Below are 12,562 nucleotides of genomic sequence, written 5' to 3'. Positions count from 1 at the left end.
TTTATTTATTTATTTATTAATTATTTGACTGTGGCTTTTAAGAACTGTTCTAAATAACCTTCTGGTGTGCCTGCTTCATGAAGGTAGCTTTGTGCTGTTTTATCCTTTCCCAGTCTCCCTGAACACCTTTGCACTCCACCAGCCAATTGCAGACAAGTTTGAAAGGCAGGAGTCTCGACTCCGCTGCAAAAGTTTTGTAAAAGCAGTGGGGAGAGCACGCATCAGTGATGCTGCTGAGGAGAGGATGGCTCAGTCCCTGTGGGACACGCTGGGCTTGCCCTCACCCTGCCAAACTGCAGCTGCAAACAAGCCAGAGGATGTGCAGGTCCTTGCTCAAGCAAAAAGGCCATGCAGAAACACTAAAGATACATGAGAAAGCTGAGGGCATTGCAGGGGGAGAGAGGAGGGGAGGGAAAAAAAAGTATGTAGGTCATGAGGAAATAGCTGGGAAGTCTGAGGAATACTTGCTGTATTTGTGGTGGGTTTAATCCATCAAACAGACAACAAATTCACTGGAAACCTATGGAGTTGTTCCTCGTGCCCTGAAGTCTTCCAAGTGGCGTGATTTAACGCCTTGTTAAAGCCTAATGAATTTTCCTTGATTTTACTTGCTAACACTTTAAACATGCACTGAAATAAGCTACAGGCATTCCAAAATCCCCAACTTTTTTCCAGGAGTGTAATTTTACTGACTTCCAAATTAGGACTTGGGCAGTGTTCCCTGGGCAAGGAAATGAACAAACCCTTGAAGCATCCTCAACAAAAGCCAGAGAGTCCAGGCTAACTTCAGCAGCTCCAAGCAGAGATGCAACAAAACACAATTTACATAAGTGTTTATACAACTCTAGTGAGCAATGTACAATGAGGAAGAAACTGAGAAATTTTAGTTCTGCTGAAACTCGATGGAGTTTATGCCATTGTCTCTAACAGGACTAAAATTGGCTCTGGGACAGTCTGCCCCCCCTTTTTTTTTTGGTCTCCTTTGAATCTGGCATTTTAAAATTTATCTTCCTAATTTCAATAGCAACATTTTTCTCAAGTCTGAAGTAAAGATTTAAAGACACGTTACTTAAGAGAATTGATAAGGTAGTTAATACTAGTTTTCGATAGCTCCTTCCCAGACCATTTGCTGCCTTAGCACAGCCACAGCTAACTATTATAGTCTAATAATGTTTCAGAACAAGTCTGTGGTGTAACTACTCACTCCCATGGGAGGAGAAGCATTTTCTGAACTATTTCTTTTTAATATGCGTAATTTAATTAAGGTAAAATATGACTATCATTCACATGTTTTAAACTAGTTAATAAACAAGAGAGAACCTTACCAGAAAAAAGGAATCCAGTCAACAAATCATCCTTACACCAAGCTAGTTGGGACAATGTGAAATTTTAAGAGAAAATACTGAAAGCTACTAATTTTATGTAGAAGTAGGCAGGCAAGGCTTTGTACCTTTGGTGAAATGAAGTCTAAACAACAGACAGTAAATGCAACTGCCAGCCAAAAGCAACCTTCAAGTAAACTTATTTCAGTTAGCTTTCAAACATTATAATAATAGCTAATGCTGTATCTTTTGTAGGCTGAAGAACACTTGAGACAAATACAATTATCACAGGAACTACCTGCACTAATTTAAGCACACCAAAATTCACAGAGCCTCTTACACTTCAAAATTTTTTTAAGCTTTTATTACTTTATTATTTATCTTCACAGTTGTTAGGTGGACATTAACTTGCCTTGGAATGCCATTCCAGTGCTAGAGAAGGCAAGAAAAGGAAAATTTCTCTTTAGTTCAGGAAGAGGTATCCAGCAGGACCACTGCAAAAATACACTCCTTAGCTTTAATTCCACAAGTGGCAATAGTCATTTCCAGTTGTCTGCAACAGAATACCTGGTACATGAATTTCATTTTTGTGATCTCAATCTCTGCCTTTCCAAGCTGAGAAGCTTGTCCTCTTCCTCATGGCATGAGCACCATTCATTGCATTATGCTCCAGCTTCTCTAACTACTTATTTGGAGGACATGAAGGAAAAAAAAAAAACCAACAAAAAAACCCCCCACAAAGTTGAGCCTGCCCTTATCCATTTAGTAGAGATTAAGAACTAACTTTTATCTGATACTATATGGGGCATATTTACCTTTTTATGTTTTCTTCCCCCCCTCATCTATTAATCTCTCCTTCACTATCCCTTGATCTTGATGGACTTCCTCCATCTTGGAGGTGACTCAAAGTAGCTGCTCTGGAAACAAACTAGCAGGGAAGAAATCAAGAGTGAGAAAACCAGCCCCAGGAAGTCGTAAAATCAGCAGCTTCTAGTTGCCAAATGCCAGAGCACAAAGTGCTTTTCACAGCTGCTTGTTTGGAACACTTTTTGCAATGTCAGAACTAGAGCAATATTCTGGATTACGGGCATGTACAAGTTCTACACATTAAGCCACCAGAGATGCACAGATTATGGAGACAAAGTAAGTATGAAACCCGAAAATGTTCCGGTACTTGGAACAAAAGCTAAACACAGGTATCTATTTTTCTGCATTGAAGAGCATTTATCACTGCAATGACAGGTGATAAAACAGTTCAGTAAATTAATGCCTGTGCTTATTTTCAGCATTGGAAGTTGCCATCTGAGACACAGAGGCAAATACTTTTCACTGTTTGGCAACAGGTTTGGGACACACCTTGTGATGGTTCTTCCCCAAGAGACAGGCTGACTGCGCATGCCTCCAAGAGGAGCTGCTGCTCCAGATCACTGAGGTGAAATACTCCCTCCCTCCGTCTTAGTGCTTGCTAGGAAAGTGAATGAATAACTTCATGATACTTATTTTTGGACACCCCAGGAGAAGCCAGCAATACAGCCATGCAGATCAATCTTTCTCTGCCAGTGGCTATAAATGTTCTCTCTGGAACGCTCTCAACTCCTGCCAGCACAGTACGGAGAAAATGCGCTGAGACCAGCAGACCCTTGTTATCCAGAAGCACTGCCACGTTCTGGTGAGCCCTCCACCTCCCCATCATCTAACCTGGTAAAAAAATGCATGTTATGGGGGTAGAGCTTAACTGCACGGCTTCTTTCTATATAAGAGGATCGTGTGGCAACAGAAACATCTGCAGCCACCCCTGCTCCAGCGCCTGTGTTTGTCCCAGGATGTTGTGGGGGAATGTGGGCAGTCATCCCATGGTTTTCCAGCAGGCAGCAGCATCACTATGACCAGTGCAGCCAGCGGCATGCCAGCAACACCTCTGAGATGGCCTAACGCACACAGACCTGCAAGGAAGAAGCTTCAGCCAAAACGCTCTCAAGGGATAGCAGAAGGGCTTAGTTTACCAAAAAAACCCCCAAACCTCCTACAAATCAGTTGCAGGAACAAAACTAGGTCCCATCCCCAGCAAGCCTTAGGGACATGCACACACTTGCAATCTTCATAGTCAAAGGTGCACCAAGGCCCAAACTGTTCAAGCTATGAAGGCACCCAACTGACATGAAAGCTTGTGCCTGACCATTGAAAAATCCCTTGAAGTCATAACGCAGGCAGGTGACAGAGCTATTATGGGCCTGGATTCGTAGCTATTTGGCAACAGTGATTATTTAGAAACTTGAATAGGTCATTTCCCAGGTCATTATTTTAATAATAGTCCCAGGTCAGCTAGATGACACATACAGAGGCATTAACTGCAGTGATGCTACTCTTACTATAATATATATTTAAATACAGCACTAATGCAGTACTTCACCAAAGTGCAACAAACACCATCCCGGCTATGAGTTATTTTTATAGGGACCTTTTGGGTTAGAATTTAAGTCATGCACTTTGATGAAATCATCAAGATTCTAGAAGTTAAAAGCCAGTTTACAGTTCTGTGGTGACATCCAGGAAGAAAAGACACATCCTGGAACCAACTTTAATTTCTGCTACACTGAAGAGTAAGAAACATCACAAGGACAAATCAATGTGTTAAAAGACAACCTAGATGAAGCCAGACAGCCTAATGCAACTCCTGGCTACCGAGCTAAACAAATGACTAACTACTGAAACAGTCATGATGCAGCCAGGCTGGACTGTTGGTCCTGGACCACAACAGCACCACTGCCTATGTTTAAACAGCACTTCTTGCTCAGAAATACTTCCAATAACTACTACATTGCAGCATGTTATAATCTCAAGCCCTGCAGTAATGTTAGCAAACAACAAAAACCTTAGGGACAGAGCTGGATGCCTTACAGATAACATACAAAAAAAAAAAAAAAGTTTTACTTAGAACACTTTTTGGCTTCATATTCTTCATGCAAACAACAAAAACCTTAGGGACAGAGCTGGTTGCCTCACAGATAACATACAAAAAAAAAAGTTTTCCTTAGAACACTTTTTGGCTTCATATTCTTCACTGATTTTATTTTTAATGTAGTTTTAAGATAGTGTATTTAAACAGAAGAGTGAAGATCCCTACCTGACATTTAAGTTCAGTTTTTGTTACCACACAAACAGATGGATTCCTATATAGATGAAAAGACTAGAGCAGGAAAAGGCTGTTGTGCTAACAATTCAGAAGAAAACAATAACTAGAAGACACGAGCATGTTCACATTAAAAACAAAAGGTTTAAAATGCAGTATTACAATACTGAAGCATTTCACAGTTCCCTATATTTTGAGCTATGGATAAAGTATTGACAATTAAACGTTCCTTCCACTCTTTTAAGAAACCTATCTGTGCTTGTTGGTTGGTGTACGAATAACACTGGCTGAGTTTGGATGTGAAATCGGGAAGTTCTCACTAAGCACTGCTGCTGCCTATCTAGCAAGAACTGAGGAATACCGTGGTATTACCACCACTGGAAACAGCAGCACCACAAAGCCAAACCTCTACAATTTCTAACATTGCAGAACACTGGGAAACTGCAAAGTAAGTCTGTAAAAGCATTTTATTACTACTTAGCTTCCAAATGCAACAATTTTGCTGAGAAGGAGGTGAAGAGAGTAAAGGATAGGAAGGAAGGAGTATTCGCTAAACTTCATTTTCAAGCGATTCTGTGAAACTTTCAGAGAAAGGGCTTGGAGGTTTTCGAGGGGGTACGAGAAAGTTTGAACCACAACAACTGAAATTAATAATTTTTTTTGGCAACTGGAAAGTGGATTCATTACTTTAGAATGATATTTTTCTTAGAACTGTTTTAGAGACCAGCAGATAAGAAAACAAAAATGGAAAGAGCAACTTTAAAAATGTTCTGCAAAAAAGCGCAAGACTGAAGTCATTATGCAGTGGGAGCAAGAGGCATTTCACGGGCTTATCTATAAAGCAATCCTTTCTGGTGACACCTAAAATATTTGTTTTATGCAGTTATCCCCCGAAACAAGTTGTCTTGGTGCACTCTGATAATGCAGCTGAGCCAATCTATTAGCTCTCAGCTGGCAAAAAGATGTCACCTGGGATCAGCCGTGTTCCTCTCATTCACGAGCTCCCGCCACTTTGCTTTTACCTGGGGTCTGCTGCTTATCGGACTACACAGTAATACTGATTCAACTCACTAGATAGCAGAAAGTGAACCTAACCAAAGCCACTTGTCAGCTGAAGCTGAACCGGTGTATTAAGCAGGAAACCATGAGAGATAGGGTATCCAGGGGCAAGAAAGAATGGGGCTGGGGCTGCCACTTTTGGCAACAGCCAACCATTAAATGAGTTCTGCCCTTTTATCTGTTTTTGTGCCATTGCTTTCCCCAGACTTCTTATGGTTCTGCCTCTTTTTTCTCCATGGGAGATAGAAAAGTGTCACTATAATACATACTGAAGAATAATCAATGGAAACAAAACTAGTGAGAGCAGGTAAATCTTCAGGAATGCATCTATTTTCAAACAACTGCAGAGTTGAAAGGAGCCAGCCAGCCATTGAGTTTAACACTAGTTAGAAGATACCAACTTTAAACTTACTTTAACTTGTTATAAACATTCTGCCAAGACCTGACTGTCATCTCCAAATCCTTTTGGATATATTAAACCCTGCCTCAGCAACTCAAGTCCATAATCAAGACAAAAGCTTAGCACGATATTGGGGAACCTGAGAGCCAAATCCTGCCTCTTTAGCACTGGCACTCAGAAGGACCTCAGGGAATATCTTGACTAAAAAACTGAAGTTGTTACCCACAACCAGCTGACACACTGCTGTTCATTTTTATGATTTTTAATTTTGCTCTTCATTTTTTAGGACTCTACTGTAAGAAGACTCGGCTGTTCCCTGTCCTTTGCCAAAACCTCCAGCTTCCTTAACACTTTCATGACATAATTACATGCCAGGTATTAGAAAAATAAGTCTTCTTCACGTTCAAAATTAATGACTAAAGAACAGCAAAAGTTAACAGAGTAAGTTGAACCAAAAAGACTGCTGTACACAATATATTTAAAACTGTCATGAGAGTTTAAAGCCAATCATTAAGCCACATTTTCCCTCCCACTAAAAACACTTTACTAAAAGCTAAGTTAATAAGTTACAGAATTTTTTGTGTCTAAATTGCAGCATATCAGAAGCAGTAGTTGATATTTCCACAGTTATACTTTACAGTTATTTTAAGTCATCAAAATGCTTTTTTTGGCTTGAGATCTCATACCTACTTTTAAACTAAATAGCAAAATTACCTGGAGAGCTGGAAATATTTAGTTTGAAATCAGATTTCCCTCTCATACATTAAAAAGCCCCTTCTCTAATGTAACAGACACTGAAATCTCAAAAGGCATAAAAGTCACAGCAGTTGTCTACGAAATGCATGAATTTCATTAAGAAATGGTACCTGACCATTTACAATAAAATTCTGCCTCTGGGAACCTTTACATATAACAACAGAACAAAAACGCACACAGCTGATATATGTATATATTTCAACAAGTACACATACATACCTATACTGGAGGTATAATCGGTGGCTCCAAAGATCAACTCTGGTGCCCTGTAGTACCGAGAGCAGATGTATGAGACATTAGGTTCTCCACGAACCAGCTGTTTCGCACTGAAAAGGAAAAAAAAGAAAAAAAATCTTTCAGTAATGAATAGTTTTACAATATTGCAGTGCAGACCAACATCAATCAAGCTTTAGCACTTTTCACCCACCCCCAATTCCTAAATGCTAAAGTACCATGTTCTCCTAAAGTGATGTAAGCCATAGACTCAATGATTTACCGTTAAATCAGTCCAATCTATCAAGCCGCTACCTTATACTGGATGTAGCAAAGGAAATTCTGGCTACAATCTAGGTGATAAATAGGGTCAGAATTTAGGCTGGCAGTTGTCTTTTGCCAGGTACAAAGGTTTGTTTACAAATAATAAGAGGACAGAATACAGTTCACTTAAACATAGTTACCGCCTAAGGTTCATAAGCTCTGGATACTCACCAGAGCTGAGAGTATTTTTTTCATTTTTATTTTTAAATTTCCATCACAATATTCTGGCTCTTTGCTGTTTAAGGGAGTATGAGGTGGTATGAGGCAAAAGGGGTATGAAGAGACAGAGGGGAAAAAAACTTGGTCACTATAGTCACATGTTAATGGTCCACATTAACAGGAAGGCTTCATTTATACTGCAAGAGATCAGGTACAAAGAATCTAACCTACAGTGTAGCCCCAACCACTGCCTTTGGAAGAATCTAAGCAAATAAAGGAACACAAGCACACTACTTTTGGAACCTGAGTCTAGGAACACGTTACACTTCTTTCTTAATTAACACTAAGTGTTAGAAGTAAAGGAGCTGGAAGATAAAACTGCCCTTTCAGAAATATGACCCTCAACTAAGTAGCATCAAACCCAGCACAGTGGCAAGCAAGCCAAATCCACTGCCTGGCCTTCCAGAAACTCTTCTCAGCCTTCAGGGAATCAGGACTCCCACTTCGCATTTAGCCTGTTTTAAAGAGGCTCAGTTTTCTGTTTTATATGTAGAAAACTACAATTAACAAATTCTCACTGTTAACACAGAGGTACCACCTTTTATGCATCATTACTTGTGAGTTTTGGTGTGATTCCTGTTTTGCTCCAACACTGGTGAGGTGGAGCTGAGGAGGAGGTTCCCAAGCCACTAGGCATGAGGATGCACTGCTTAAATAACCACCATCTGACATTCCCACTCACTACAGGCAAGTGAAATTAGCAACAGCAGCTTCCGTGACCTCTCCCACATATGCCCTAACTATTTTAGTCTGCAAAGTTATAGCACAATCTAAAGACTGAACTTTCCTGAAGAGAAATCTGTCTCCTGTCTCAGTGTGGATTCCCAGAACTTCTGTACCAGTTCTAAAGATGAGGGCTGGACTCTAAATGTGATTCACTTGAACAGACACTGGAAATAAATGTGCCATTGGAAACTAGGGTACAGACATCCACTATCTAAGAGCTTCACCTAGCAGTGCTGCTTCTGAGCTCGAGCCTCTATGCTATTTGAAATATTAAGTGAACTGGTGTACATACAAGTAGACTAATGAAGTGCAACATTAGCCTTTTTAGGTTACTATGCCACTGCGCTTGTCTTCTCTTCCACAAACACATTTCAGCCTAATATCTGGTTGTATTTTTCCATGGTGCAGTATTTTCCCTATGTGATGGTATATTTATTTTATTTTTTTTTTTAATACTTACATAAATAACAGGCTTGACCTTTAATTCTCTCCCTCTTGATATCCCTTTCCAGCTCTTTTCCCCCCCTTCTCTCATATGAGCTCACTTTAAGAGGAAAACAGAATATCAATAATTTCTCTTTCAAAACTACAAATGAAGGAACTTCTGAGGAACACAGAGCATTTATTTGCAAAGTTACACCCAGGTTGACTTTGAAGGAAGCTGTTTTCACCAGGCTTCAGGCCATGGATGCACTTACCTTCCAAAATCGCAGAGTTTTAGAACAGCTGTATCAGGGTCCAGCAAGAGGTTCTGTGGTTTTATATCCCGGTGGCAGATCCCAAAGGAATGGATATAGGCTAAACTCCGGAACAGCTGATACATGTACAACTGGAACACAGAAACATTGCATAAGGCATGCTTTCCCACTCAAAACAGGGTAAGCAATTAATTTAGCACAAACTCTTCTCAGAAGAAAAACAAAATCACTCAAAGAAGACCCTACCAAATGCATATTAGTGCTATGAAGATGGGCAAGGTATTCGCATACCTTCCCCACCCACCCTTTGCCACATGCCCACACATGCAGTTCAAAGTTACTCATTTGTCCTTTCAGAAATGAGAACAATTTTAAAAAAAATAAAATAAAGGTATTTCAGTTTACTTTATAAATCAGCCTCTTCATAGAAATGAAGTATTTCAGGCTATTGGGGGGGAACAACAAAAAATCCCAAATCACTCTCAAAAAACACAAAGAAAACCCTTTTGTTGTGTCACTTGAGTGTATTTTCAGTTTCTCTTGAAACTGGGGAAGTCTGTCCCCTCACCAACTCTCTCTTGGTGAGGGGACAGACTCATTTTCATTTCAGATCTCTGGGCGAAAAGAGAAGGCAGATAAAAACAATTGTTCAGAATAATTTTATGCAAGGCACAGCAAATGCTGAGAGAGTTTTCTGCTGCCCTGTCCAAGGCTGGCTATCCCCTTAGCAAGGGGGAATACAGCAAAGGGAGATGTTCCAAATCCAAGAGCTTCACAAGGCAAGATTAGAAGGCAAGGGGAATATGACCAGCTGCTGGAGCTACACATTTTTGGCTATGGAGAATAAAGAGTTGCTGGATACAATTAGGGCTGTATGGCATATACAGTCATAATGGCATGGAAAGTCCTGTTTCAAGGTTGACAACAAGCTGTCTGGTTATTTTTTATCTTTGTTGTGTCCTCCACAAGGTTCCATTTGAAAGTCAAGCTACAGACAGAACATTGTACTGGAGATGCACCTCCATGCTGTCTTTTTCTAAGCACATTCTCCAGTGTTCACCTTTAATGGTCTGTGAAACGGGTGCAATTACTAGATACTGTTATCAGGTCATGTTTGCCTCACTTTCACTGCTATCTTTGTCTTTCAACTCTTTCTCTCCCCCTTGTTTTTTGTTTGGTGGGGAAGGCAGGAGCAGCAAGAGAATTGCCTCAATTTTGTCTCTAGGTCTTTAGTTTTCATATTTGTTTCTCAAAACCACAACTCTGCACAAAGAAAAGCAAACAAACATGTTTTCTCAATTGCCTGTCCTAGATGTGTTAAGTATGTATTGTGCAAGTGTATTGCAAAATAATCCAAAAGATTGCTCTAACTTGAGGAGTCAAGTCAACATGTGGGATTTAGAAAGTATGCCTTTCATCTCCACACAGCAAACCCAAAATTTCCAAGAATTTCTTACAGCATGTTAGAAGTTACAAATAAAAATTAACGAGAAGATTACTAGAAAAGCTTCCTTGCAGTTCTTTAACAGTTTGTTACCCAGGGAAGAGCAGCTCTCAGTCTGAGAGGTATCAATCAGAAGTGAACAAATAGGTATGATCTGGTATTTGGGTAGCCAAGATGTCTGGAAAACTGCAAAAGCTTTAATGACATTAAGGTAACATGATCTTTTTAAATACAGGATTATGAAAAAGGCTTGCCTTGACAGAAAAATAAGAACAGTCTTTCAGGCTACCTGAAATGGGAAGTCCCAACTATACCGCAAGATGAAAGAGTTGCAGCAGAATTTTCTCTCAAAGGATAAGTAAAGACAATTTTTCCCTAGTCTCCATAATGAAGAGCAATTAGGGCAAGAGTACTGACAAAAGACACACAAACAATTTATCAGAAGCTAAGCTAACAAGTTTTGGGGAGCATATAACCTGAAGAAATTGTTCCACCAACAGACCAAACAGTGACCTTACAGTAGAAATTCTTACTGCTGGACAATAAGATTCTGTGCTTTTTAAAACCAGGCACCAGTGCTGGCTACTGCAGAGACACACTATTTACAGTTCACACATATACAGTTATGACACAACATTGGTATTGGAATAATTACTATTTCTAACTTTCATCTTTGTAACTTTCATCTTCTTCCAGTCAAACTGAAGTTTTTTATTAAGCCCATCTTCATGTTAAAGCATTTTAAAGAAGAGTCCAGAGAAATAATACAAGTCAGGAATATTCTTTGCTAATTTCCATGTAACCTGGCTGCCACATTAACAAGTTAATGCCATGTGAAAACACGATCATTCATGAGCATGTGGCTTGTGGTCACAATACATTAATAAGTGGAACTACAAGACCCAGATGAGTTCCATGTTCGACCAAAAAAAAAAAAAAAAAAAAAAAGGTAATTTTATTCATTTTAACCACCTTGTAAAAGATGACAAAAGATGCAGAACAACTTAAGTGAGGATTTGATGCTACAATGTGCATTACAAACACCTCACCTCGTGTTACTCTTCAGGACAAGAGTCACTGAGCTCCAAGTGCAGGGAAGGGGACAAAAATATGCCTTTCATGTCCACAACAGAAGCACATGAACTCCTACTCATAAGCCAGGAGATAACAGATAAGAGAAGACTATTCTTCCTGACATCCTTTTTCAGTTCCTGACCTTTGCACTATTGTGTCTTCATCATCTCAGGAAACTGAAGTTGCTAATCTGGCTGGTGTCAGTATCTAAGCTGCTTAGAAAACAAAGCATTCCCCCGACACTTGGTCTCCCCCACCCATTCCAAGATTTTTGTGAAGTGAGAAATCAGGAGCAATTGCTTTAAGCCTCTCACCTCTATTCCTCCTTCACCATAACAAATAATCATTCTAATTTTTTTTTCCCCCCTTGCCTCGAGATGAATGCACTCCTAAAAATTTCAGAAAACTTATTATGGCAGAAAAGATGTATCCACAGCGTCTATTCTGTAATATCCTTCTTCATCTAACCACATCTATCGGTTACCTACCTTGACATAAATCATAGGGAGTGTCTGTTTGGCCCGACTATAATGTCTGGCAACTCTGTATACTGTTTCAGGAACATAGTCCAGCACCAAGTTGAGGTACACCTCATCTTTCTGAAAGAGAATAGAGAAAAAAATAAAAAAAATAGCAATAGATTTGAAGCATGAAGTACAATTAAAGCATTCAGAGAAGGCAACAGGATGAGGAAGCTGTGGACATTTTAAGTCCATGTCTTCAGTGGGAGCGTGAGCTGCCACCACACTGTTTTTCCTTTAGGCTTTGCACTTGTGCATTAATACTTCAGTCAAACTTATGTTTAAGGTCATGTTAATTAATGTGGTCTACAACATAAGGCATTTTCTGATTATAAATGCAGACAAGGATACAATCATTCTGCCCAATCAATATTTCATTAGGAGGTATTTCAAGATGACATCTGCATCCTTATTTAGAGCAATCTATTAACCCATTAGTCTCCTACCTGCCAATACCCAAGAAGTGCAAATCTAGAAGTCCCAAACTCATCCCCACAACTGCACATCAAAAAAGTTAAAAAACCCTGCATCTTTTAGAAATGTTACTTTGATCTTACCAAATTCCTAACTATTAAGGGGTTAATAATACATATTAACTATTCAGAGAGAGTAAGCCAATGTTAACACTTGTAACCATTCTGTTTATATGTATTTCAATGTCCCAGTTATCTCCAGC

The 12,562-nt window shown here is 39.6% G+C and overlaps 1 protein-coding gene across 1 annotated transcript in view; it reads right to left on the bottom strand.

Annotated features, from left to right (window-relative positions):
• The window catches only part of LOC104531303 (glycogen synthase kinase-3 beta-like), a gene marked incomplete at its 5' end in the record, with an annotated part of 26,594 nt that extends 14,630 nt beyond the window's left edge, over positions 1-11,964 (bottom strand). Inside the window, 3 exons of the mRNA XM_010176155.1 lie at positions 6,887-6,993; positions 8,848-8,978; positions 11,854-11,964. Coding sequence (XP_010174457.1) covers positions 6,887-6,993; positions 8,848-8,978; positions 11,854-11,964 — 349 coding nt within the window. The remainder of the gene's footprint in view (positions 1-6,886; positions 6,994-8,847; positions 8,979-11,853) is intronic.
• Between the last annotated feature and the right edge of the window lie 598 nt (positions 11,965-12,562).

Source organism: Antrostomus carolinensis, unplaced genomic scaffold (genome assembly GCF_000700745.2).
Source record: "Antrostomus carolinensis isolate BGI_N321 unplaced genomic scaffold, ASM70074v2 scaffold4909, whole genome shotgun sequence".
NCBI classification, from domain to species: Eukaryota; Metazoa; Chordata; class Aves; order Caprimulgiformes; family Caprimulgidae; genus Antrostomus; species Antrostomus carolinensis.
This window is presented reverse-complemented; position numbering and strand designations above follow the sequence as displayed.